Genomic DNA, 25,135 nt, shown 5'->3' with positions numbered 1-25,135 from the left:
ACAATTAATGCCAATAAAGAAAACATTGATTTCCATGTTGGATTCTAAGTGGACTGCAAAAAAAAAGCCAAAATACAGGAATTGCAGATATGGAAAATGAAAAATTATAATAATAAACTATAGAATACAAACTGTTGCACTCATTGTAAAGTTTTATTGCTGTGAGTTGAGAACATTAAGTATAGAGTAGAAACAATTTTGCTTAATCCTCCTTTACATTCATCCAGTTGCTAAGACTAGGAGTATCCCGCAAGTGCACAGAGACTCCCAAATGCCCGCAAATGAATGATGATTTCTCGCAAACCGGTCGTTAAATACATTGCACACCCCTCTCCACCGCATCCCTCCTAGCTCTTCAGGTAGCTTATGTCGCGCGCAACTCACCTCACCGTCCTTCAGGTACGTCTCGCGTGCACACGCCCCTACTCAGATACGTCGCTCACTCCACCCCTGACACCCCTCAATGGGCCTGACACAGACACACACACAACGCGCTGCAGACGTTTTGGCCCCAACGGCCTTCCATACTGGAGCGACTCCCCTCAGATTCAACACGCATGATCACATTCATCAAATTTGCTAAATCTAAGCTTCCTAAAGTATTACTGTATTTCACAAGGATTCTGATACAACAAAACGAAGCATTCGCTTACGTTGCGTTTAATGAGGAAACACGCTAAACTTGGAGGGCTCATGCTGAAAGGCAGAGTAATGCCCTGTCGACCGCTCTCGACTTAACCAGAGACATTCTGAGTACATTTACATAAAACACCATTACTCGGATTTTAATATGATTAAGATTATACTCTTACTAAAATTCTACCGTGTAGCCTAAGCAGTGATTTTGTTACCTATTACTCAGAACACTGAGTCACGAAATGCGGAGGATTTTCTTTCTGTTCGTCATGCGGTATCAACTTACAACAGAAGTCGAAAGTTAAAAATGAAACACCCGAAATTGCATGAACTTCGGAGAGCCTGGTGATGCAACTAATTGTTTTATACTGAAACTTGCCTTCAAGAAGTGCTTCATTGGTCTTATCCACATTTCTTGCATGTTAAACACTAGGGATGTAACGGTATCAGAATTTCACGGTTCGGTAATACCTCGGTATGAATGTCACGGTACGGTATTTATTGAATCATTTACAGGAAAAAACAAAACTTATGAAAATACTCCAAAAAAGTGCCAAAAGTGTCAATGACATACAAATTAGCCATCTATCTGTAAGCTTTGAAACAGGAACTTCAATTTTAATAACAAAAAATTATTAAACCATGTAAAAAAAATAAAGTTTCAATTTAGTATTGTTGAAAACTCATCACATTCAACATTTAATCACTCACTCACTCACTTAGATAGAGATGGGTTATAAGGAAAATTATCATATAAATATAATCTGGTAAAAGCTGGTATCTCTGGGTATTTACAATGTCCCCTGCAACAGAAAAAAACCCTCTCATTTGGGACTGAGGTTTTTGGGACAGAGAGATATGACTTGGCCCAGGTTGACAGCAGTGGGTAACGTTGTGCATTGTCTTTCCCCCACTTGAGAGGGCAAGCCATGAGTGAGATAGAGGTCTCATGTCTGTATCAATCTGAACAGTGTGCTGTGTCACACCCTCCGTCCCGCCCTTCAGTAGGCGCGCGACAACACCGCTCGAGTATACGCGCTCACCCCCCTACCCCCCCCTCCCCGCTTTACAGTACGCGCGCGACAACACAGCTGATAAGAACGTGCGCGACAACACCGCTATTCAGTACGCGTGCGGCGACAACACCCGCTTCAGGTTCGATCATTTCCAGCTCTTTTTGGTGCCCGCTTCTAGCAGCACACTTCATTTCCGCATTACTGTATCTTTAGCGACAACAAACCGCAAGGGATGATGGCCACCCCTGGGCTGATGGGAATTGTAGTTTTCGCTACCTCCCGTTCGCTTCATTCGCCTGAGCAAATTTTCTCAGAAGACCTATAGTTTTACCGAGTCATGCGACTACGGTAATATCGAAAAAAATTAATATTGCGGTATGACGGTATTTACAATACCGTTACATCCCTATTAAACACACATCCACCACAACAGGAAGTAAAAAAAACCTGCAACTGCGTTAATTGCGTTAATTTTTTTTACGCGTTAATTATTCAAAATTAATCGCATGCGTTAATGCACTAATTTTGACAGCGCTAAAAATAACATAAAAAACTATGTTTAATAGTAAAATTGAGAGCGTTTTCATGCACAGTGCAAAGGAAAGTTAAGAAATTGCGGTTAAACAGCTGTTTAGCCTTAAAAAAACACTGATCAGTGAGGCTTATTCTGGGAAAAGACTTAAAGTTGCTAGGAAGCATAGACTCTACTGCAACAGAAGAAGATCATGTGGTCTAATGTGTTCAGAGTGATGGGCACATCAGGGTAAGAAGAGAGGCAGATGATGTGATGCACCCCTCATGCCTATCATACAGTGCTGTGATTTGGGGATGCTGTTTGTCAGGTCTCGGTTCAGCAATGTAATGTGCCCAAAGAATGAGGTCAGCTGACTATCTGAATATTCTGAATGACCAGGTTTTTCCATCTGTTTTTTTTTTCTTTCTTGATGGCGCAGGCATATTCCAAGATGACAATGCCAGGATTAATCTGGCTCAAGTCGGGAAAGAGTGGTTCAAGCAGCTTGAGAAATCATTTTTACACACTGATTGGCACACACAGAGTCTAGACCAGGGATGAGCAAACTTGATCCTCCAGGGCCGGTGTCCCTGCAGAGTTTTGTTCCAACACTAGTCAAACACACCTGAACATGCTAATCATTGTCTTTAAGATCACAAGAAATCTATAAGCAGGTGTGTGTGATTAGGGTTGGAGCTAAACTGTGCAGGACACCGGCCCTCCAGGACCGAGTTTGCCCACCCCTGGTCTAGACTTTAACCCTGTTGAGAATCTTTGGGATGGGCTAGAGAAAACTTAGTAGTCGCGGGGCGGACTGGCCCTTTGGAAGACCAGGTAGTTTCCTGCTGTCCCGCTGGGCCGACGTACTTTTTGGGCCGGGCTGATCATCTTCTAATGACATTGGGCTGATCCAATCACAAGCTCGTATTTTGGGATCTGTGTGAGCATGCAACGTCAGTGTGTATTTGTCAAAATAGTTGGTAGTCACGCCTGTTTCACACCATCTATTCTACAGTTAAAACCAGAAGTTTACATACACTCTAAAAAAAGGAACATAACCATTTTTTAAAAACGTTTACTGTTTTAGGTCTGTTAGGATTGACTAAATGATTTACATTTGCTAAATGCCAGAATAATGAGATAAATTTTTGTAGTATGATTTACCGTTTCTTTTTTTAGAGTGCATGTAAACTTCTGGTTTCAACTGTAAGTCACACAGTTCACCTTTGAACGAAAACAGTATTCCCAATTATTCTAATGAAGTGCCTCCTCCCTATTTACGAAAGGACAAAGTCAGATTTTAAAGACCCTTCTCAATTAAATGATCTTATCACAACAGATTTTGAGCTGACTTTTAGCTTAATAATGTTACAGACTGTCTCTGGCCTGTCAGCCCCAGTCAATCTGCCCTTGTCCCAAAGGTCATCTCTCTCCTACAAGCACAAACTCCGCTCTAATACACACAGCATGTCTGTAAGACTTAAAGAGGTAGTTTACCACAAAAAAAGCAAAAGAAAATTCTTACTTTATTTACTCTGATTATTATTTTGATCAACAAGCCACATGCTGTAAGCCAGGGCTTCCCCAACTTTTCAGCCCACAACCCCCAAAAGAACGATGCTAGTGATTTGCGTCATTGCTCTCCACCTAAGGCAGGGGTGTCAAACTCAATTCATGGAGGGCCGAAGACCTGCACAGTTTAGTTCCAACCCTGCTCCAACACACTTACCTGTAGGTTACAAACAAGCCTGAAGGACTCAATTAGTTTGATCAGGTGTGTTTAATTAGGGTTGGAACTAAACTAGAGCTGCGGCCCTTTTGGAACTGAGTTTGACACCTGTGACCTAAGGGGTCCCTACCCCCAGCAAGCTACACAGGGGCCAACCTCTCTCCCAGAACTTGCAGTATGGGCCCCACAGGGCCCCTTGCCCTCCAGCTAGAGGGTCCCTGCCCCCAGTAAGCTACCCAGGGTTCAACCTTTATCCCAGGACTTGCAGTCTGGGTCCCATAGGGCTCCTTGCCCTCCACCTAAAGGGTTCCTGACCCCAGCAGGCTACCCAGGGGCCAACCTCTCTCCCAGGACTTGCAGTCTGGGCTCCATAGGGCCCCTTGCCCTCCACCTAAAGGGTCCCTGACCCCAGCAAGCTAACCAGGGCTGTAAGCCAGGGCTTCCCCAACTTTTCAGCCCACAACCCCCAAAAGAACAATGCCAGTGATTTGAGACCTGCAATATCCTCAGAGGTGTAAACCTTGCACACAATGGCACACACATACTAATAGGCCAGTGTACAGTAGAGTGGACTGCTATATTATTATCATTTTTACAGAATGAGTACATACCAATTTGAATTTAAATAGTATGAATGGCTTCAGACAAGCAGGATAAAAACTGGCTCCTGAACCGGTTACCATTTATAGATCAGAGGGTAAACGAGTTTAGTTGTAAGGTCATGCACACTTTATAATGAACAGTGGCAAAGGTCCATCTGTTATTAGCCTCTTTCACACAGTGATAAAAATTTTCGAAATGACTTTACCGGTAAATTTAAAAAAATGAGCTGTTCGCACAGGCAAGGATGTTACGGAATTTTTTTCGGAAAAGACTGTTTACTCATCCATTTCAAAATAGGGGTAAATTCTGACATCCTTACCCAGAAATTAGTTTTAAATGGCTGGGCTTGTATTTGTAAACATTTGACTACATTACAAACTCTATGGATGGATCAGTATTGTGAACAACTTCGATGAAAATATAGAGGAACGTCGGCGCAATAGCCTAGTGGTTAGCACGCTGACATATGGTGCAATAGCACGTCAGGGAGTCGTGAGTTCAAATCCCGGCTTGATGACATTTCCCTACCCTACCCCCTCTCTCTCTCTCTCCCACTTCGCTTCCTGTCTTAATACTGTCCTATCTAATAATGAAGGCAAAAAGGCTGAAAAATAAATCTTAAAAAAAAAAAAGAAAATAAAGAGGAACACTTTCGCATCTCGAGATGTACATGATATGTGTGTGCAGGCGCTCACGGGCTGCTTCATGGGCACACGTGACGCGTCAAGCACCTGAAGGAAGCAAAGCTTGAAGGTAAACAAACAACGGCTTATCATAAGCATCTTATCGATAATTATTTACACAGTTTGGCTTTAAGAAAGAACATATAAACCTGATCTGACTAAGATCTAACAGCTAAATTTGTCTGGAAAAATATTCAAAGGCTTTTATTTTCATAAACTGTGCGGATGTGAGTGTGTCTGACTACTTTGATTGGCTAAAGTAGATGTCTCACATCAGCACATTCTAGACGTGCACGCGCTCTTTCCGGCAATCTTCCTTCTGCGCTCACACAGCGCAGCATTCCGGCAAATTACCAGTAATGTTAAAACTTCTCTTTCCGGAAAACTGCCAGAACAAATTTACCGGTGTTTTCACAAACGGCCTGTTCACACATACAGACCATTCCGCAAAATTGCAGGTAATTTTTCTGGAAAGGTCTTTCTGTGAAAGGGGCTATTGTCTCTACCCTTAATTGTGCTGCTAAATGTAGCAGTAATTCTACATTCATAAAGACAAACACATAAAAAAATACTTATCATGAGCAAATAAAAACAAGAAATAACATAAAAGCTCATGTAACTTTTAAAGAAGAGACATCTATCCAATATCCTGTGTGTATTTATGTAAATAAAGTGTTTTTTTTTTCTTCTAAAAATGTAATTTAATAAAGTAGTGTGTACAGTGCGTCCGGAAAGTATTCATAGAAGACAAGTCAGGATAGAGGGAAAGATGAATGCAGCAATGTACAGAGACATCCTGAATAAAAACTCGCCTCAGAGTGTTCTTGAGCTGAGACTCGGGCGACCGTTCATCTTCCAGCAGGACGATGACCCAAAGCACATCGCCAAAATTTCAATGGAGTGGCTTCACAACAACTCAGTGAATGTCCTTGAGTGGCCCAGCCAGAGCCCAAATCTAAATCCTATTAAACATCTCTGGAGAGATCTAAAAATGGCTGTACACCATCACTTCCCATCCAACCTGGTAGAGCTTGAGAGGTACTGCAAAGAGGAATGGGCAAACATTTCCAAAGACAGGTGTGCCAAGCTTGTGGCATCATATTCAAAAAGACTTGAGGCTGTAATTGCTGCCAAGGGTGCATCAACAAAGTATTGAGCAAAGGCTGTGAATACTGATGAACATGTGATTTCTCAGGTGTTTTATTTGTAATACATTTTCACATTTTTTCACATTGTCATTATGGAGTATTGAGTGTAGAATTTTGAGGAAATAAATGAATTTAATCCATTGTAGAATAAGGCTGAAGCTCTATGATCACTTTTCAGTTGCACTGTAAGTGTAGTGAAACAAGTAGTGCTGTAGTGTGTTTGGATTGCATATACTTGATATTGCCGCTGTCATTTTGCTATTAATGAAGTAATAACTGACATTTCACCAGTCATCCCAATCTTCCTCTGAAGAATAGTGTCTATGTTATGTAGCAATGGCTTATTAAAGGCATCCCAACTGACACAACTTGCATAAGAGGGCTCTGTTTCACATAGTAAACAGCCCTCATAAAAGTTACAAATAACTTGTTCCTGTCATAAAATCATGAATGTATTTCTTTATTAAGATTACTGGACTTACTGCTGTATTTGATTCTTGTACAAATGATGTTGGCATTGCTGTGACCAATTTGGTATGGATTAAAGGGCACCTATTTTACCGATTTTTCAAGATTTAAGGTAAATCTTTTGTATCTCCAGGATGTGTCTGTAAAGTTTAGGCTCAAAACACCTTTCAGGTTATTTATTTTAAGTTGACATGTACTTGCAAAGTTTCTCATAGTCAGTTAAATCAGGGCTTCCCAAACTTTTCAGCCCGAGACCCCCAAAATGACAATGTTAGTGACTCGCGACCCTCAATATCCTCTGAGGTGGCTATAAATACAGAAACCTTGCATGCAATGGCGCGCACACACACACACACACACACACACACACACACACACACACACACACACACACACACACACACACACACCAATAGTCCCAAGACTATTCTTCTTTGAATTTTTTTTTATTGTATGTCAGTGCTGTAAAATGTGCCAGAAAGTTTAACCTGGTGTTCTAAAATCAATCTGGTGCATCTGACGCTACTGCATCTTTAATATAATGTAATTACCCCAGGGGTCGCAATCCAACAGAACTAGTAACTATAAGCTACTATAGTGACTATATAGTAACTATAAACAACGTTTTAGATAAAATATGGTAATTCTTATGGTTTAATAAAAATAAATAGATTTTTTGAAATCACCAGACGACCCCCCTTCATTGTCCCGCGACCCCTCGGGGGGTCCCGACCCCCACTTTGAGAACCACTGAGTTAAATGTCTGTTGAAGGAACAGTATCATTAAGCAGACAGTCTAAGGGCCTACTCACACTATGTTATCCGTACCGTGCCCAGGCCTATTTCCCGGATCGTGTGAGTGCGCTGAATCAGGCTCAAGCACGGTTCACTTGGCCGGCCCTGGCCCGGTTGGAAGAGGTGGGTTCACTTGGGCTTTGGCGCGGTACGCTTGTGTGTGAGTGCAAAACGCGCCAAAGCCCAAAACTGAAAGCGAGATGTGACTTTTAATGGACTGTTTCATATGGATTTATTAATCATTCTTACTGTTCAGTGAACGAAAACTGCCATAGATTATTAAAGACGAGAACTCCTCGCAGCACGACATCTGCGCGCCTTCAGCAGACCTCCTCATTCCTGCAGCACGAGAGATTTATGATTGTTTATGAGCGCCAAAAGTGGCGGATCTGTTCGGCGAAATATCTGACTGCGTGTCACCGCATCCCTGAGGACTGTTTGGCGAAATATTTGACGGCATATCAAACGACTGAAACGATATAAGTAGAGAAATCTCCACTGTGCTGCTGAGTGAGAGAGCGCTTCTCACTGAACAGCGCAGCAGCGATGACGTAAGCGTGCCGAAACCCGTTTGTGGTTTGAGCGTGGGCCGTCGGGGGAGACGGGAGGGGGGACAAGCGTGCTTTGGCCCGGTTCGAGGCAACTGTACCTAGTGTGAGTACTAGTGTGAATACTCAAATGGACCATCAAAATAAAGTGTTACCCTGCATTTTTTTTTCAGCTCGAACATAAAGCTAATATGGAACATATGCTCTTAATCTCTAATGCGGAAAAGCTTATGCATGCTTTTATGACCTCAAGGCTAGATTATTATAATGTGTTATTAGCTTGTTGCCCTGCAGGCCTAATCAACAAGCTTCAGCTTCAAAATGCTGCAGCTACAGTGCTTTCTACAACCCAAAAATACGGGCACACTATCTGGTCATTACTGCACCGGCTCCCACTACATGTTGTGTTACGAACCCCAATTTATAAGGCTTGTCCAGGGAGGGGTCAGCAACATAAAAAGGACGCGCAACTCACGTAATACAATTCTCTATTTATTCAGAAACAAAAATACGAGTCTTCCCCAAAATATAATGGCAACAAAATATTTATTAATAATTTAGCAATATTAACTCAATCAAAGGGGCTGCACGGTGGCGCAGTGGATAGCATGATCGCCTCACAGCAAGAAAGTCACTGGTTCAAGTCTCAGCTGGGTCAGTTGGCGTTTCTGTGTGGAGTTTGCATGTTCTCCCCGTGTTCGCCGGGTTGCTCCGGTTTCCCCCACAGTCCAAAGACATGTGGTGTATAGGTAAATTAGGTAAGCTAAACTGTCCATAGTGTATGTGTGTGAATGAGTGTGCATGGGTGTTTCCCAGTGATGGGTTGCAGCTGGAAGGGCATCCGCTGCATAAAACATATGCTGGATAGGTTGGCGGTTTATTTCGCTGTGTTGACCCCGGATTAGTAAAGGGACTAATTTGAAAAGAAAATGAATGAATGATAGAACTCAATCAAAATAATTAATTCTACAAACAAACAAACAAACATAAAGCATAGATCAACAAAAAATGAAACAAACAGCAACAACACCAGCATGGATCCTTAGTGGCGGCTGCACAAGACGTGTACAGAATTGTCAAACCTTCATCAGGACAGCGAGATGCATAGAGATTCTCAACAAGTACGAGTCATGCTCGCAACAGAGCAAAAAACAGAAAGATCAGCCAGACACACGCTGGAAACAAAGAGCCACACAGACGCACATTCAGCTTCCGCTTATAAAGCAGACAACATGGAGTTAGCCACAGATGTAAGGCAGAGTCAAGCCTCCTTTCCACTGCACACGACAAGTGTCAGACCGGAAGTCATTCATTTCCAGTGGGGAGTAGTTTGTGAGCTGCATGGAGTTCCAATCATCTCAGTAAGCGGAAAATTTAGATCCGATCTGAGCTGCGGATCTTTTAAAATATTTGAAGTCCTGCGACTAAACCGTATGTGACAGGCCGACCGAATGTGAAGTATTTCAGTGTTGTCCAAGCCGGTTTGTGCATGCGAGATGAGAAATAGTATGTTATTTTGTTATTTTTTGAATCAGAAAATAGTCTATTTAAAAAAACAACAACAACATTAATATTAATAATTAAAATTATTATAAAGGAGTAATAAAAAAAAAAAATTTATATTGTCTCCATATTCCCTCCGACATTTTTAGCGGTCTGTGAGTTTCTAGTATTCATCCATTCAACCAGGGTAAACGCACGGAAAATAAAGGCTATTGCTTTTGCACTCCTTTATTTCGGATGCTACGAGAACAGCTTCTTTCCCATGGTGCATGACAAAACTGAAAATTCTGTGCGACTGCCACAAGGGGGCGTATTCCGACAGTCGTGTCCAAATGTCGTGTGCAGTGTAAAAGCGGCATTAACCTCAAAGTAAAAGATATACCAATTAATAATCAAGAAACAACACTCCCAAACGACAACAACAACAACAACAACAACAACAATAATAATAATAATAATAATAATAATATTAATAAAATTCCAACCCAGGCTCATTCTGAAAATGTAGTCCAGCGGACGTTTCTGGAGACCACGAAATACGTCCCGGGAGGTACGTATTTGTGCAGTTTTTGTTTTCTGCGTGCTTTTTTGTATCTCGAACGTCTCTCGCGAGTGCCGTTCGCGCCCACGCTGTTCTCGCGTCAACCCACCAGAGGCCGCTGTCTGACTGACCGAATGATTGACTGCGCGACCGGTTAATCGGCTGACCGACTCTCCTCCTTCCCTGAACCCAACCAGTTTTACCGATTGACCCGCCCGCCCGCTCACTTCCCTAAACTTGAGCAACAATTTAGAAAAGCCGTCTAGAAAAAGAAAAACCCTCATCGTTTTTTTTTTACCCTGTTTTCGGATTTCACCACGTTCTCACCCTGCTATGAACTCATTCACTTTATTTTTTGGATTCTGTTTTTGTCTTACCTGGTTTCTGGAACCGCTCTTCTCCGGACTCGAACCCGAACGCCTTTGTCAACTCCTCTTCTCTACATCTGAAGTCTGCCGACGCACACGATAAGCTGACCAGACAAACTGACTGCAGCGGGAAAGCCCTCCACGAGGTAAGCGGTCAGCCAGCAAGCACGAAACGGAACGGCGTCACACCGCCCCGTAGCGTTCGCTTAAAAAAAAATTAAATGCAGCCATACGTACCTCCCGGGACGTATTTCGCGGTCTCCAGAAACGTCCGCTGGACTACGTTTTCAGAATGAGCCTGGGTTGTAAAATTCCCAGTGTTGGGTTGGATTGGGAAGGGCATCCGCTGCGTAAAACATGTGCTGGTTAAGTTGGCGGTTGATTTCGCTGTGGCAACCCCTGATTAATAAAGGGAGTAACCCGAAAAAGAAAATTAATGAATGGATATTAGTAATAATAATAATAGTTTATTTATTCATTCATTTTTCTACTGCTTTTCCAGGGCCGGGTCACAGGGCAGCAGTCTTAGGAGAAATCCAGCATGTCCTGGGTCTTCCCCAGGCCTCCTCCCGGTGGGACATGCCTGGAACACCTCCCTAGGTAGGCGTCTAGGAGGCATCCGAAACCCGAAGCCACCTCAGCTGACTTCTCTCGATGTGGAGGAGCAGCGGCTCTACTCCGAGCTCTTCCCAGGTGACAGAGCTCCTCACCCTATCCATACGAGTGCGCCCTGCCACCCTGCCGCTTGTATCCGAGATCTTGTGCTTTGTGTCATGATCCAAAGCTCATGACCATAGGTGAGAGTAGGAATGTAGATTGATCGGTAAATCGAGAGCTTTGCCTCCTTCTTCACCACAATGGACCGGTACATCGACTGCATTACTGCTGCCCCTGCACCAATCCGCCTGTCAATCTCACGTTCCTTCCTTCCCTCACTCATGAACAACAAACTACTCCACCCCTGTGCTCTTAAAATTTGTCCGTGAAAGGTTGTCAGTGGGCCCGCGGCGGCCAGCGCCACCCCTTCTCTTCATATTTAAATAATATTTATGTAGTTAAATATTCTCATTTATTTGCATATTGATTAGGCTAGGTGTTCCATGGAAACAGAAAAAAATATATATTGCATACAAGTTTGGAATGACGAGAGAGTTAATAATGACACGCAAATCTTCCCCTACAGTCCAAAGACATGCGCTGTAGGTGAATTGAACAAATTTAATTGGCCGTAGTGCATGTTTGTGAATGCAAGAGTGTATGAGTGTTTCCCAGTGATGGGCTGCTGCTGGAAGGGCATCCGCTGTGTAAAGCATATGCTGGATAATTTGGCGGTTCATTCCGCTGTGGGGTCGCCTGATTAATAAAGGAAGTAAGCTGAAAGACGTAAATCGTTTATTCTTAGATTTATTGGTATTGCCATAGAAGACTTCTGATGAACGCATAAATAGATGTCTGTCGTGACTTTATCAATGCTTCGTGCATGTCATGTTTAATCCATGTGAAGTCATGGCCATGTTCTCGAACTATTTGGGGGTTTGACAATCCCCTAGAAGACCGAAACAATTCTGTCGCTACTTTTATAGACATTATGCGTTAAGTGATCTGTAAGGTGAATCGTGGCTCTCATGGGCATGTATTTGTAAATGGCGCATCACTGACAGTACATCCACCAGATAACTTTACATGTTGTTATATTTGGTTCTCCACACGCGCCTCATGTCTTTATCGCCACTATTGTTTAAGGTAACAAAAGAGATCATATGGCGTTGTGCTAGACGGATCTATTCCTGGATAATGGGCAACGTAGTGAAAGGGAAACCCGATCCTCTGCAGGATGTCTGGAAGTCAGCGTGCTGACATTTGGCCGCCGATAGACCGGTGTGTGTTTGGTTGTAAGCGAACACTGGGCCTCAGTGGAGTTGTCAAAACAAAGGGGCCGCTCTCACCAGGACTGACTTACCGACTGTCAACTTGTGTATGTGTACTTTGAAAAGGTTGATTATGACAGAGAGGTGGAATCTTGTGATGAGTGCGAAAGTCGCCCTCAGTCAGGCCGGATTCTTGAATTGAATGACTGAGGGGACATTTTGAAAACCTGGCAAGGCAGCGTTATCTATTGGTTGGTCAGATTTATGATCAAAATCAGAAGTAATTTTGTAGAAAATAAGAGTGATCCTCTCCAGTTTTTAGATTTAAGTGAAAAATCTCTAAAGTGGCTTACAAGAAAAAAAGAGTTATGTTATTTATTGCAACAAAAACTAAATTTTAGGGACATTAAGTACAGTTTTACAAATAAGCAATTACAACATTTTACCACCAAACATCCTGTTTAAAAGTTTACACCCCCCTTGATTTTTATTTTATTTTTTCTCTTAATGTACATTACTCCTTCTAGAGCAGGGTTGCTGAAACTTTTTCGTATGAAGGGCCAAAAGCTAAATATCATTGAGAGGCGTGGGCTGCAGGTAAATATACCAAACTGTATTATACTATTACATAAAGTTTCCATGCATAACTTCCTAATTTATTTCATGATATTTCAAAATAAATATGAACCATTACTTTAAATCATATTAACTAATGCAGTATAACACAGTGGAGTTCAATGCTGAATACACTAGTCAAGCAGATTCTGCCTTTGACTTGATTAGCTCTCCAAAGTCTTTTCACTGTCAGGTGGACAGAGTGCATCCGGAAAGTATTCATAGCGCTTCACATTTTACACATTTTTTATGTTACAGCCTTATTCCAAAATGGATTAAATTCATTTATTTCCTCAAAATTCTACACACAATACCCCATAAAGACAATGTGAAAAAATATATATATATATTTTTTTATTGTTGCAAATTTTTAAACAAAAACCTGAGAAATCACATGTACATCAGTATTCACAGCCTTTGCTGTGAAGCTCTAAACTGAGCTCAGGTGCATTCTGTTTCCACTGATCATTCTTTGATGTTTCAGCAGCTTGATTGAACATGATTTGAAAAGGCATACACCTGTCTATATAAGGTCCCAGGGTTGACAGTGCATGTCAAAGCACAAACCAAGCATGAAGACAAAGGAATTGTCTGTAGACCTCAGAGATAGGATTGTCTTGAGGCACAAGGCTGGGGAAGGTTACAGAAAAATTTCTAATGCTCTGAGAGCTCCAATGAGCACAGTGGCCTCCATCATCCATAAGTGGAAGATGTTTGGAACCACCAGGACTCTTTCTAGAGCTGGCTGGACATCTAGGATGAGTGATCGGGGGAGAAAGGCCGTAGTCAGGGAGGTGATCAATAACCCAATGGTCACTCTGTCTGAGCTCCAGCATTCTTCTGCAGAGAGAGAAGAAACTTACAGAAGGACCACCATCTGTGCAGCAATCCACCCATCAGGCTGTATGGTAGAGTGACCAGACGGAAGCCACTCCCCTCCTAGAATTTGCCAATAGGCATCTGAAGACTTTCAGACCATAAGAAATAAAATTTTCTGGTCTGATGACACTAAAATTGAACTCTTCGGAGTGAATGTCAGGTGTTACTTTTGGAGAAAATCAGGCACCGCTCAGGCTAATACCACCCCTACAGTGAGGATGGTGGTGGCAGCATTATGCTGTGGGGATGTTTTTCAGCAGCAGGAACTGGAAGACTAGTCAGGATAGAGGGAAAGATGAATGCAGCAATGTACAGAGACCTCCTGAATGAAAATCTCTTAAACCTCAGTCTCGGGCGACGGTTCATCTTCCAGTAGGACAATGACCCAAAGCACACCACCAAAATATCAATAAAGTGACTTCACAACAACTCGGTGAATGTCCTTGAGTGGCCCAGCCAGAGTCCAGACCTAAATCCAATTAAACATCTCTGGAAAGATCTGAAAATGGCTGTACACCAACGCTTCCTATCCAACCTGATAGAGCTTGGGAGGTACTGCAAAGAGGAATGGGCACAAATTCCCAAAGACAGGTGTGCCAAGCTTGTGGCATCATATTCAAAAAGACTTGAAGCTGTAATTGCTGTCAAAGGTGCATCAACAAAGTGGTAAGCAAAGGCTGTCAATACTTCTGTACATTCGATTTTTCAGGTTTTTATTTGTAATAAATTTGCACCAATTTCAAAAAATATTTTTTCACATCGTCATTATGGGGTATTGTTTGTAATATTTTTTGGAAAGAAAAAGAATTTAATTCATTTTGAAATATGACTGTAACAAAAAACAAAAAAAAAATTGGAAAAGGTGAAGCGCTATGAATACTTTCCAGATGTACTGTACATTAAACAAAATCGGATTAATTTACACCATTTAATTGAAAAATTAAATTAGCTTTTAACAATAAACAAGACAACAAACGAACAAAGCGTTACATTAAATTTAAATTGAAAATCTAGAAACCATCCCCATCATTCCTCCGCTCTTCTCAGATGGGATAGTGGGCCAAATCAAAGGTTACCATGGGCCGACTAGTTTGAGCAGCTCTGTTATAGAGTATCAGGAAATGTTTTCATGAGTTAGTCAGCAGTTTGACAGGATGGATCTATAAGTCATATAGTAATTGTTGGGAAGGGTTTGAATATGCAGAAGATACTGGAAAACCATAGAATGTGCAGAACCTGGGAGAGTTCTTCAAACACATGACTTAAAAAAACATAGACCAACCATACATAGTCATATACCAAGCAAGTCATGACACATCATTAAAAATCAAGCATTTTAAATTCAGACTATGTCATTTAGACTATTATGTAAGTATATTTTATTCCGACATGAACCACTGATCTGGTGTGCATTTCCAAACTAAGGTTGCAAGTTGCGTTGTTACAAACATAGACTGTTGATTTGGTGTTTCCCAAATCCATCGTTCCAACAAACATTCGCAAACTGCGTTACAAACTTGTGCGCATGCAACTACACCTCTAGAGCTGTAGTTAGAAGCATAGTTCCTGGTTGTGTTCTATTCCCAGTTAACCCCCCCTCATGTTAAAAAAAGTAATTCTGGATAAAAGTACATTTATTTATTCATTAAATATTTGTATTATTAGATAGATATTTTTGAGTGAACTTGTTCTTTAAGGAAGATAAGACCATTTAACAGTCACAGTTCGGTGTTGCTGTGTGTTGCATTACACAAAAAAGATCAAAACAACAACAAAAAAATGATATACATCAGAAGGACGCAGGTGAGGGATTTTGGGGAACGTATGTACAGTTGAAGTCAGAATTATTAGCCAACCTGAATTATTAACACCTATTTATTTTTTTCCCAATTTCAGTTTAACGGAGGGAAGATTTCTTCAGCACATTTCTAATCATAATAGTTTTAATAACTCATTTCTAATAAATAATTTATTTTATCTTTGCCATGATGACAGTAAATAATATTTGACTAGACATTTTTCAAGACACTTCTATACAGCTTAAAGTGACATTTAAAGGCTTAACTAGGTTAATTAGGTTAACTAGGCAGGTTAGGGTAATTAGGCAAGTTATTGTATAACGATGGTTTGTTCTGTAGACTATCAGAAAAAAATATAGCTTAAAGGGGCTAATAATTTTGTCCTTAAAATGGAGTTTAAAAAATTTAAAACTGCTTTTATCCTAAATAAAACAATAAGACTGTCTCCAGTATAAAAAAAATATTGTCACACATACTGGTAAAATGTCCTTGCTCTGTTAAACATCATTTTGGAAATATTTAAAAAATGAAAAAAAAAAATCGAAGGGGTCTAATAATTCTGACTTTAACTGTATATACACTCACCGGCCACTTTATTAGGTACCTGCAACTGCTCATTAATGCAAATTTCTAATCAGCCAATCACATGGCACGTGAGCGGCAGTTCTGTGGGCGCAAATGCCTTGATGCCAGAGGTCAGAGGAGAATAACCAGACTGGTTCCAGCTGATAGAAAGGCAACAGTAACTCAAATACCAACTCGTTACAACCGAGGTATGCAGAAGAGCATTTCTAAACGCAGAACACATCGAAGGCGGATGAACTATAACAGCAGAAGACCACACCGGGTGCCACTTCTGTCAGCTAAAAACAGTAAACCGAGGCTACAATTCACACAGGCTCACCAAAATTGGACAACAGAAGGTTGGAAAAACATTGCCTGATCCGATGAGTCTCGATTTCTGATGCAACATTCGGATGGTCGGGTCAGAATTTGGCATCAACAACATGAAAGTATGGATCCATCCCACCTTGTATTAACGATTCAGGCTAATGGTGGTGGTGTAATGGTGTGGGAGATATTTTCTTGGCACACTTTGGGCCCATTAGTACCAATTGACACCACAGCCTACTTAAGTATTGTTGCTGATCATGTCCATCCCTTTATGAACACAGTGTACCCTGATGGCTACTTCCAGAAGGATAAAGCACCATGTGAGAAAGCGCAAATCATCTCAGACTGGTTTCTTGAACATGACAATGAGTTCACTGTACTCAAATGGCCTCCACAGTCACCTGATCTCAATCCAATAGAGCACCTTTGGGCTGTGGTGGAACGAAAGATTTGTGATGCTATCATGTCAATATGGGGCAAAGTCTGAACCTTTGCCACAAAGGATTAAGGCAGTTCTGAAGGCAAAAGGGGGTACAACCCTGAACGAGTAAGGTGTACCTAATAAAGTGGCCGGTGAGTGTATGTACAGCAAAGGGTAAATTTACTACCACAAAATTTAAGCCCACAACATTTTTATTTTCTCTGGATTAACTAATTATATGATTTATGAAACTACTGATAGAAATAGTGGAATAAATTACAGTTAATGAAAAACAAAGATGTTTTCTTGTGTTTAAACATTGTAGACAATGTCAATATTTTAAATCCAGAAGAGTTAAGAAAGCAATACTTTCAACAATATTTTCACACACACAAAAATCAGAATTGACCATTTTTTGGACTAATTGTCGTTTTCTAAACCTAAAAAAATCTCCCCTTTGCAAAATTTAAATTGGGAATAAACAAACATTAACATTTCACTTAAGCACATACCGAGTACAAACGAAGTCTCAAGTGTCTTTTTTTAAAGCTACAGCAGAGGAAATATTTTTTTTAACTGTGCGTTTCTGCTAAACATTTATTCTGTGGGTTTTAGAAATATTTTAGCAAATCTATATCATCAGAGCATGTCTAACAGGACAGGAGTTTTGTTGAGAAATTCACAAAAGAGCACGCAGAGTGTTTTTGCTATTAGATATTAGCTATTTACGGTGGAGTGCGGGACTTTTCCCCCTCTTCCATACTAAGTGCGCACCTGAAATAGGTGTGTCCTCGTGCCTGAGCCTTCAGAGGAGTGTCTCGGCTCCTTTAAGGCAGTGAGCAGTGAGCTGGGCTGTGGAGGCAGGGGAGAGAGAGGGTTATTCTCTAATGCTCTGAGGCAGAGAGGGTTAGCAGCACACGAACCAATGCGATTAAAGCGCCACGCAGGAGGAAGATGCGCCTGCTTGCAGCCTGCTGGACGGCGAGAGGTGCTCAAGAAGATGGTCTGACTCTGGGATCTCACCTTTGTTCCTGCCGCTTCAGCTTCTCCGGACTTTCTTTCCATTCCCATTTCTGATAAAACACCTATGATTTATTCTCCCCTGTTTAGTTCCTTTTCTTCCCTTTTTTTCTTAAACAAAATACTTGCTTTCCCTTGGTTTTAAATGACACACTTGAACGGCGCCGTTGCTTTTTGCTTTGAAAGTTTTCTTTCTCCTCCGCATCACCACCTGCTCTCCTGAATCGGCACCTGCATCCAGCATCCCCTCTGAAGCACGGCAGCATCCGGAGCTTTTCAAGACAATCACACCAGAACATCCGCACATCCTTCATGCGCAACGGCAGGGCGCAAAAGCGCACACGCGAGACGCACGGTGGAGATCCTCTCAAGTCATTGGCACAGGAAATCCGGACTGGCTTTTGTTTTAACCTGACCGTTGGCATTCTGAGTGGGGGATCGGGAAAAAAGCAGTGGACAAAGTGTGCGAAGTGAAAAGAGGAAAATCTAGCTTGGGGATTGAACGCAGCGGGGCATGTGGATATTGGCATTTCTCTTTCTCCAGAGCATCCTGAATGGTTAGTCTTCATTTTTTTTTCCTTCTATCGTCCTTTTGCCAAACTTCATTTACTGTACTTTCATCAGGGCATTCTAAAAAGGGTGTGCTGAAAATATGCAAATTAATTTTTAATTGTGTCACGGGTGATCACCTATGATAGTTTCCCCCCCTCATAATTATTTATATATATAATTAAAATAAAACCTCATTTGTCAGATTATGGCCTTGATGATTTCAGCACTGCGTACTGCAAAAGCTCCTTATAACGATTCCTGTGCACACACTGGGGCCTCCGGCAGGTATTGCACAGGTTTCTTGTCGTTTGCTTTACGCATGGGGAGATGTTAATGAATGTGACCTCTTGTTTATCACACCGACTGGTGTAGAAACTACTCATCCGTGCGCTTTCCATTTTCAAACTCGCACATCAGATTTTGAAAGTCTCAGTATTATTGTTGTTGTTTTTTTTTTATCCACAACGACTGACGTATTTTATATGTATGTGCTGCGCCCTATTCCAGTCGTATATCTGTTTTGAATCTGCTGTAGTTTAATTATGCAGAGCAAAAAAAGTCTTAATTTCTGAGTAGTTTTTATTTTATTTTATTTATTTGAGGCAGAGCGGTTAAGTGGTTTATTGAATAAACACAATTATCTGATGACAGATAATTAACAATATGAATGTTTAAAACATTTCAGCTGGGCAGATGAAATAATTTCATCCAGATATTGTTTATAAAATACCCCTGTTATGCACTCTGTTAATGGATTGCAGGAAAATCTAAATTAAAATGTAACCATTTTAGTTAACTCCTGTGTCAGAACACATATTATTTGCAAAAAATATCTGTCGTAAAAAACATATTATGCAATTGAATTGCTTTTTTATTTTATTGCGGATGTACAATTCAGTGAAAAAAGGTCTGTAAGAAAAATGCAGGGTGAGTAGCTGAAAAATACTACACAACGCCTTAATAGCTGTGTATGTGTGTGTGTACTTAAGGGACTGCGCCTGCGTGGATGCATGTGTGTGCAGCGAGAAATTTAAAGCTCTGTTTATATCTTTTAAGGCCGAATTTGCCTAAAGCGTGATTTTCCATCCCTGCTACCTGTTTGTAAAACTGCATCTTCTCACTAGAGTACAAACGTGTGATTCGGCATATTTGAAGAGATGGTCAGTAGGTGCAAACATGGAAGGGTGTGTACGAAAGGAGGGAGCCATGTAGGGAAAAACAGAATGGGGAAAATAGACTTATCTCCTCGAAAAATTGGAGACGGGCAGACATTGTCGATGGAAGGTTACTGCAGGATGCGCTTAAAACCCAGGGTTAATAATCGTTTTAAGAAATGGTTTGAAGATTTGATGTGAAATGGCTATTGGGCGAACGCTGGCATGAGTCTTCAACGTGAAGCTTTGAATGGCAGTCATTTTGAGGCGGCGAGGATGTTGCGAAAGAAAACAACAGAAATAATCCTGCTCTTCAGAGGAGGGAGATAAATACACCCCTGCTCTCCATGTTTGAGCTCGAAACGCTGAGCTATCTCCGAGGCTTTTCTCACTCGGGGCAAATGTGAGATAAAAAAAAAAAAAACATATTGAGATGTATTTTGTAATAACTTTGAATTGAAATTGCGCCACCCCTGCTTCAGCTGAAACTCATAAAAGAGCAGTAAGAACTCATCAGTCACCATCGCCCAACAGAGCAGACTGTGAAATGAGACGCTCCCTAGCTTTCCTCCTTCATTTATTCTTAGAAAATCAACACACACCTTCATGTGTGCAGTGTTGTCTTCTTTTGAAATTGCAACTCTTCCTTTAAAACTGTTGATATTTTAATAGTTCACCCAAAAATGAACATTCACACATCGTTTACTCGCCTGCAAGTGATCTGAAACCTTTAAAAAGAAGATATTTTGAATATTTCCTTCAAGAATAATCTATTCTAGGAAGAAAAATACTATGGAATTCATCGGCTTATAGCCTTCTTTAAAATGTCTTCTTTTGGGCTCACTCAACTCAAACAGGTTTGAGGGGAGATGAATTTAATATGCTAATTTATTAATTGTGGGAAAAGTTATGATTGTAGCTAACTATGCCTTGTGCCTTTTAGGATAGTCACAAACAACCTTCCTATTACAGGTGGCCACTTTTTTTTTCTTCTCAGAAACCAACTGTATTCTAGAAAATTCGAGCCTGTAGTCTAGAAGGTTTATCACATGCTGCTTGGCCTGTCACTATGGAAACCTCTATTATTAGAGCCATAGACGTGCATCAAATAAGGCCGTTGTGTGAATGAATGACCCCTGACAGACAATGAAAGGGCACAGGCTGAATTTGTGTCTTACTGGTTTAGCTGTTTTTATTTATTGGAGAGCAATGCTTTTTGTTATCAATGACTAGGCACACGGAATCTGCGCACGCAGTAATCTGCAGATTTAGCCAGATTTGTGGCCCAACATTGAGTCTGTTTATTTACTTGGGTAAATGTGTGTACGTTTATATCTATTCAGTTCTTTCAGTTTCGACTAATACTAGCTTCGCAATGTTATTGACTAATATGAAAGCGTTCATATGATTTATTTACAATATAGGTTGTAAAGTAATATTTTCTATCTTTTAGTGGATATATTAAATGAGAGACTTGCTTTGTTCAACACATAAATGGCTCTAAATTGATTTGCATTATAAAAATTAAAAGCTATTATTTTTTATTTAACATATCAGGTTTTTAGTTACGATACTGCCAAAATAATTCAGCATAAATCCACAGATTATTTTACAAAATTCTTTGCTGAAATCGCATTTCCTATTATGAATTTGATTTCAGTCCTTTATTCAGTCATTCAGTAAAAAAAAAAAAATAAATAAATAAATAAATATATATATATATAATAATATATATATATATATATATATATATAATTTGTTTGTAGCATTGTTTAACTTAGATGTGTTCAAACTGGGATCACCAAGACCACCAGGGGGCCACATGGTAGTGCTAGGGGGTCAGTTGAAATGTTTAAAAGATAATCAGTATTATGCATATGAATAATGCCAAAATGAATACACACTGTAAAAAATGCAGGCTTCCACACAATTCATTCATTTTGTCCCAACGGAAATTGATTAATTTAACACTTTTAACAAATTTAGGTGGATTGAACATAAAAAAATTAAGTTGTCCCAATGAAATCTCAAGAATTGTGTTGTTTCAGCTCATTTTGAAAAAGTAGTGTGAAAAAAGCAAAAAAAATAAATAAATTGAGTGTAGTAAACAAATACTCGCTGAAAAAAAAACTGCTGCTTGAAAGACTTAAAATGAGCTGAAACAACCCAATTTTGGAGGTCAACTTCATGGTTTTATGTTCACTCCACTTAAATTTGTAAAAACTAATAATTTAACTCGCAGTGCACAGCAGTACAAAATGACTAATGAAGAATACTTATTATAAAATAATAAGTATATAATGAATAACAATATTTAATTCGATTCATATTTATCTCTATAGTGCTTTTACGTTGTATATTGTGTTAAAGCAGCTTAACATAGAAGTTCTAGTAAATTGAAACTGTGTCAGTCCAGTTTTCAGAGTTGAAGTTCAGTTAATTATTATTATTATTTTTATTTTATGTGCTTGCTTTTTTAACAGAGACAATAGACTTGACATTGACAACCGATGTCACGTACAGTTGAAGTCAGAATTATTAGCCCCCTTTTGAATTTTTTCATTCTGTTTTAAAAATATTCCAAATGATGTTTAACAGAGCGAGGAAATTTTCACAGTATGTCTGATAATATCTTTTCTTCTGGAGAAAGTCTTATTTGTTTTATTTCCGCTAAAATAAAAGCAGTTTTTAATTTTTTAAACACCATTTTAAGGTCAAAATTATTAGCCCCTTTAAGCTATGCTTTTCCCGATAGTCTATAACAAACCATAGTTATACAGTAACTAGCCTAATTACCCTTTCCTGCCTAGTTAACCTAATTCACCCAGTTAAGCCTTTAAATGTCACTTTAAGCTGTATAGAAGTGTCTTGAAAAACATCTAGTCAAATATTATTTACTGTCATCATGGCAAAGATAAAATAAATCAGTTATTAGAGATTACTAGTTATTAAAACTATTATGTTTAGAAATGTGCTGAAAAAAATCTGCTCTCTGTTGTATCGAAATTGGGGGGGGAAATAAATGGGCTAATTATTCAGAAGGGCTAATAATTCTGATTTCAATTGTACATACTGTACAAAGATTTGCACAGATTTGTAGCTAATTTGCAGTCCTCATCCCTGGTTAGGCTTTACATTAAAAAAAATAAACAAACAAGAAAAAAGCACAATACAACAAACATGTACAGTATATACAGAGCAACAAAGATAAAATGTAAGTCAATCTGCATACTAAAGAGAAATGTAAGCCTGACCAACCTGAAAGAATAATACTTAATGTTCACATTGCTGTAAAGATTTTAACTATTCTTTCAGCTTTACAAAAAACAAAACAAAAACAAAAACTGGGAGTTCTGATTGTACATTTAATTCAACAGTGTGGTTTAATACATAATTGAATACACGATTAGAATGAATACAAATTTAATTAAAGAAAGGAAAATTGCATATTAGATTTTAAAAATAAAGTAAATAAATATGGAAATTGATGAATGCAATGTTGTAACTAAATATTTGTCCCTTATGAGTATATATATAAGTCAGAATTATTAGCCCCCTGATCATTTTTTTTTCTCCAATTACTGTTTAAATGAGAAAAAAATTTTCAATACATTTTTAGACATAATAGTTTTACTCATTTCTAATAACTTATTTTATCTTTGCCATGATGACAGTAAATAATAATCGTTTAGATATTTTTCAAGTCACTTATATACAGCTTAAAGTAACATTTAAAGACTTAACTAGGGTGATTAGGTTAACTAGGCAGGTGAGGGTAATTAGGCAAGCTATTGTATAATGATGGACTGTTCTGTAGACTATCGGAAAAACAAATAGCTTAAAGGGGCTAATCATTTTGACCTTAAATTGTTTTTAAAAAAAATAAAAACTGCTTTTATTACAGCAGAAATAAAACAAATAAGACTTTCTCCAGAAGAAATAATAATTACCAGACATACTGTGAAAATGTCCTTGCTCTGCTAAACATCATTTAGGAGTTATTCCCAAAAGAAAAACAAATTCAAAGAGGGGCTAATAAATTTAACTTCAACTATCTATAGCATATACAGCAAGATTGCTTTTCTTGTAAAATAATATATACCTTTAAATACGTACATTAAAGGCACCTAATAATAAAACCCCATCAGAAACAGTCACGTTCAGCACCTTGATTTAAAACACATCCAAATACAAATCCACACAGCGGATGCAAAAATGAATATAACTGCCTCCGATCTATAACTCCAAATAATATAATCCTTCACCAGTTGTCCACAGAAACACATGCTTTGCATGGATTATAATCTCAGCCGTCTAAATCCTGTATAAAAACATGCTGTTGTCATTAGGGATTACACAGCGCTCGCAGTAAATATACACACAGAAATTATAGCGAGTAATCAGAATGACGAGATCCACGATAAAGACTTTATTTTCAGGTCGAGCTGGAATTTCCTCAGCAGTCTAAAGAGAAATGCGAGAAGTGATTTGGCTGCGTGGAACTGTGTCTTCGGTGGGAGTTAATCTATCGGGGGCAATTAAGGCAGTTTGCTGATTAGAGGCCCATCTGTTCAAGTTTGTTGGATAGTCCTGTAAGACCTGTGCCCTGCAATCCTCTATTACCTATTTAAAGATTCTGAGGAAGCGTCCTCCAATCCTCGAGTACATATTTAACTGTTCCAATATGGTTTTGCTCTGTCTTTTCCTCTTCTTAATATGATTGTTTGCTTGAAATGTTTATGCCTGAAAGGATATTTTCATCAAGATGAGACTTTTAATGAGTCAAACCACCCACTGATTTTAATGCTAGCCACTTATTTCGACGCTCGTCTTTGGATAATTTTCAACGGCAGTTTTTGTGTGCTTTACTTAAGGAGTGTGGATGATTTTATCACTTAAGGACGCATAAAGGACTGCAGTGTGAAGTGAAGTGCGATTACACTGCGAAAGGCGGTAGTGTGTAGCATATTCTCAAAAATGAGAAGCGTTTAATGGGAATTATGTCGGATTTGTTGACTGAGAAAGACAGTGCAGTTCTTTAGAGAACAAACACGCTTAGAGGTCATTTTGAGGACAATGAGGAAAACTGTTGTCTTTTTCTGTTCGTCATGTTTCGTCTATTCTTGATCTGTTTTGTTCTTTTGATTAATGTGAACGAGTTTATTTGCAGATTTATATGCATGTGTCATTAATGGAATCATTTAGGTTTAATAAACACCAGTTTAATGGCACATTTCATAAACTGTAGGTTTAAATTGAATACATTTTTAGTGTTTCTGTTTAATATGCAAACCAGCTCTCTTTTACAGTCATTGCCAGAGAAAGGCAAGATAGAAAATTAAGTTCTAGGATTTGATAAATCTATTGATACAGTTGAAGTC

At 39.5% G+C, this 25,135-nt stretch overlaps 2 protein-coding genes across 5 annotated transcripts in view; both read left to right on the top strand.

The window, feature by feature from the left end:
- Positions 1 to 25,135, top strand: part of atm (ATM serine/threonine kinase) — a 537,450-nt gene that overhangs the window by 237,197 nt on the left and 275,118 nt on the right. The gene's annotated exons all lie outside the window — the stretch shown is intronic.
- The window catches only part of dscamb (Down syndrome cell adhesion molecule b), a 268,823-nt gene continuing 261,595 nt past the window's right edge, over positions 17,908 to 25,135 (top strand). For all 4 annotated transcript variants that reach the window (XR_012391241.1, XM_073924332.1, XM_073924331.1 and 1 more), the window contains exon 1: positions 17,908 to 18,605. Coding sequence is in view for 2 of the 4 variants with exons in the window: in XM_073924331.1 (XP_073780432.1) it covers positions 18,563 to 18,605 (43 nt within the window). In the remaining 2 variants the exon portion in view is untranslated. The remainder of the gene's footprint in view (positions 18,606 to 25,135) is intronic.

The sequence above is a fragment of the Danio rerio genome, chromosome 15 (genome assembly GCF_049306965.1).
Source record: "Danio rerio strain Tuebingen ecotype United States chromosome 15, GRCz12tu, whole genome shotgun sequence".
NCBI classification, from domain to species: Eukaryota; Metazoa; Chordata; class Actinopteri; order Cypriniformes; family Danionidae; genus Danio; species Danio rerio.
Note: the sequence above shows the minus strand (reverse complement) of the source record. Positions and strands in the feature narration are given on the sequence as shown.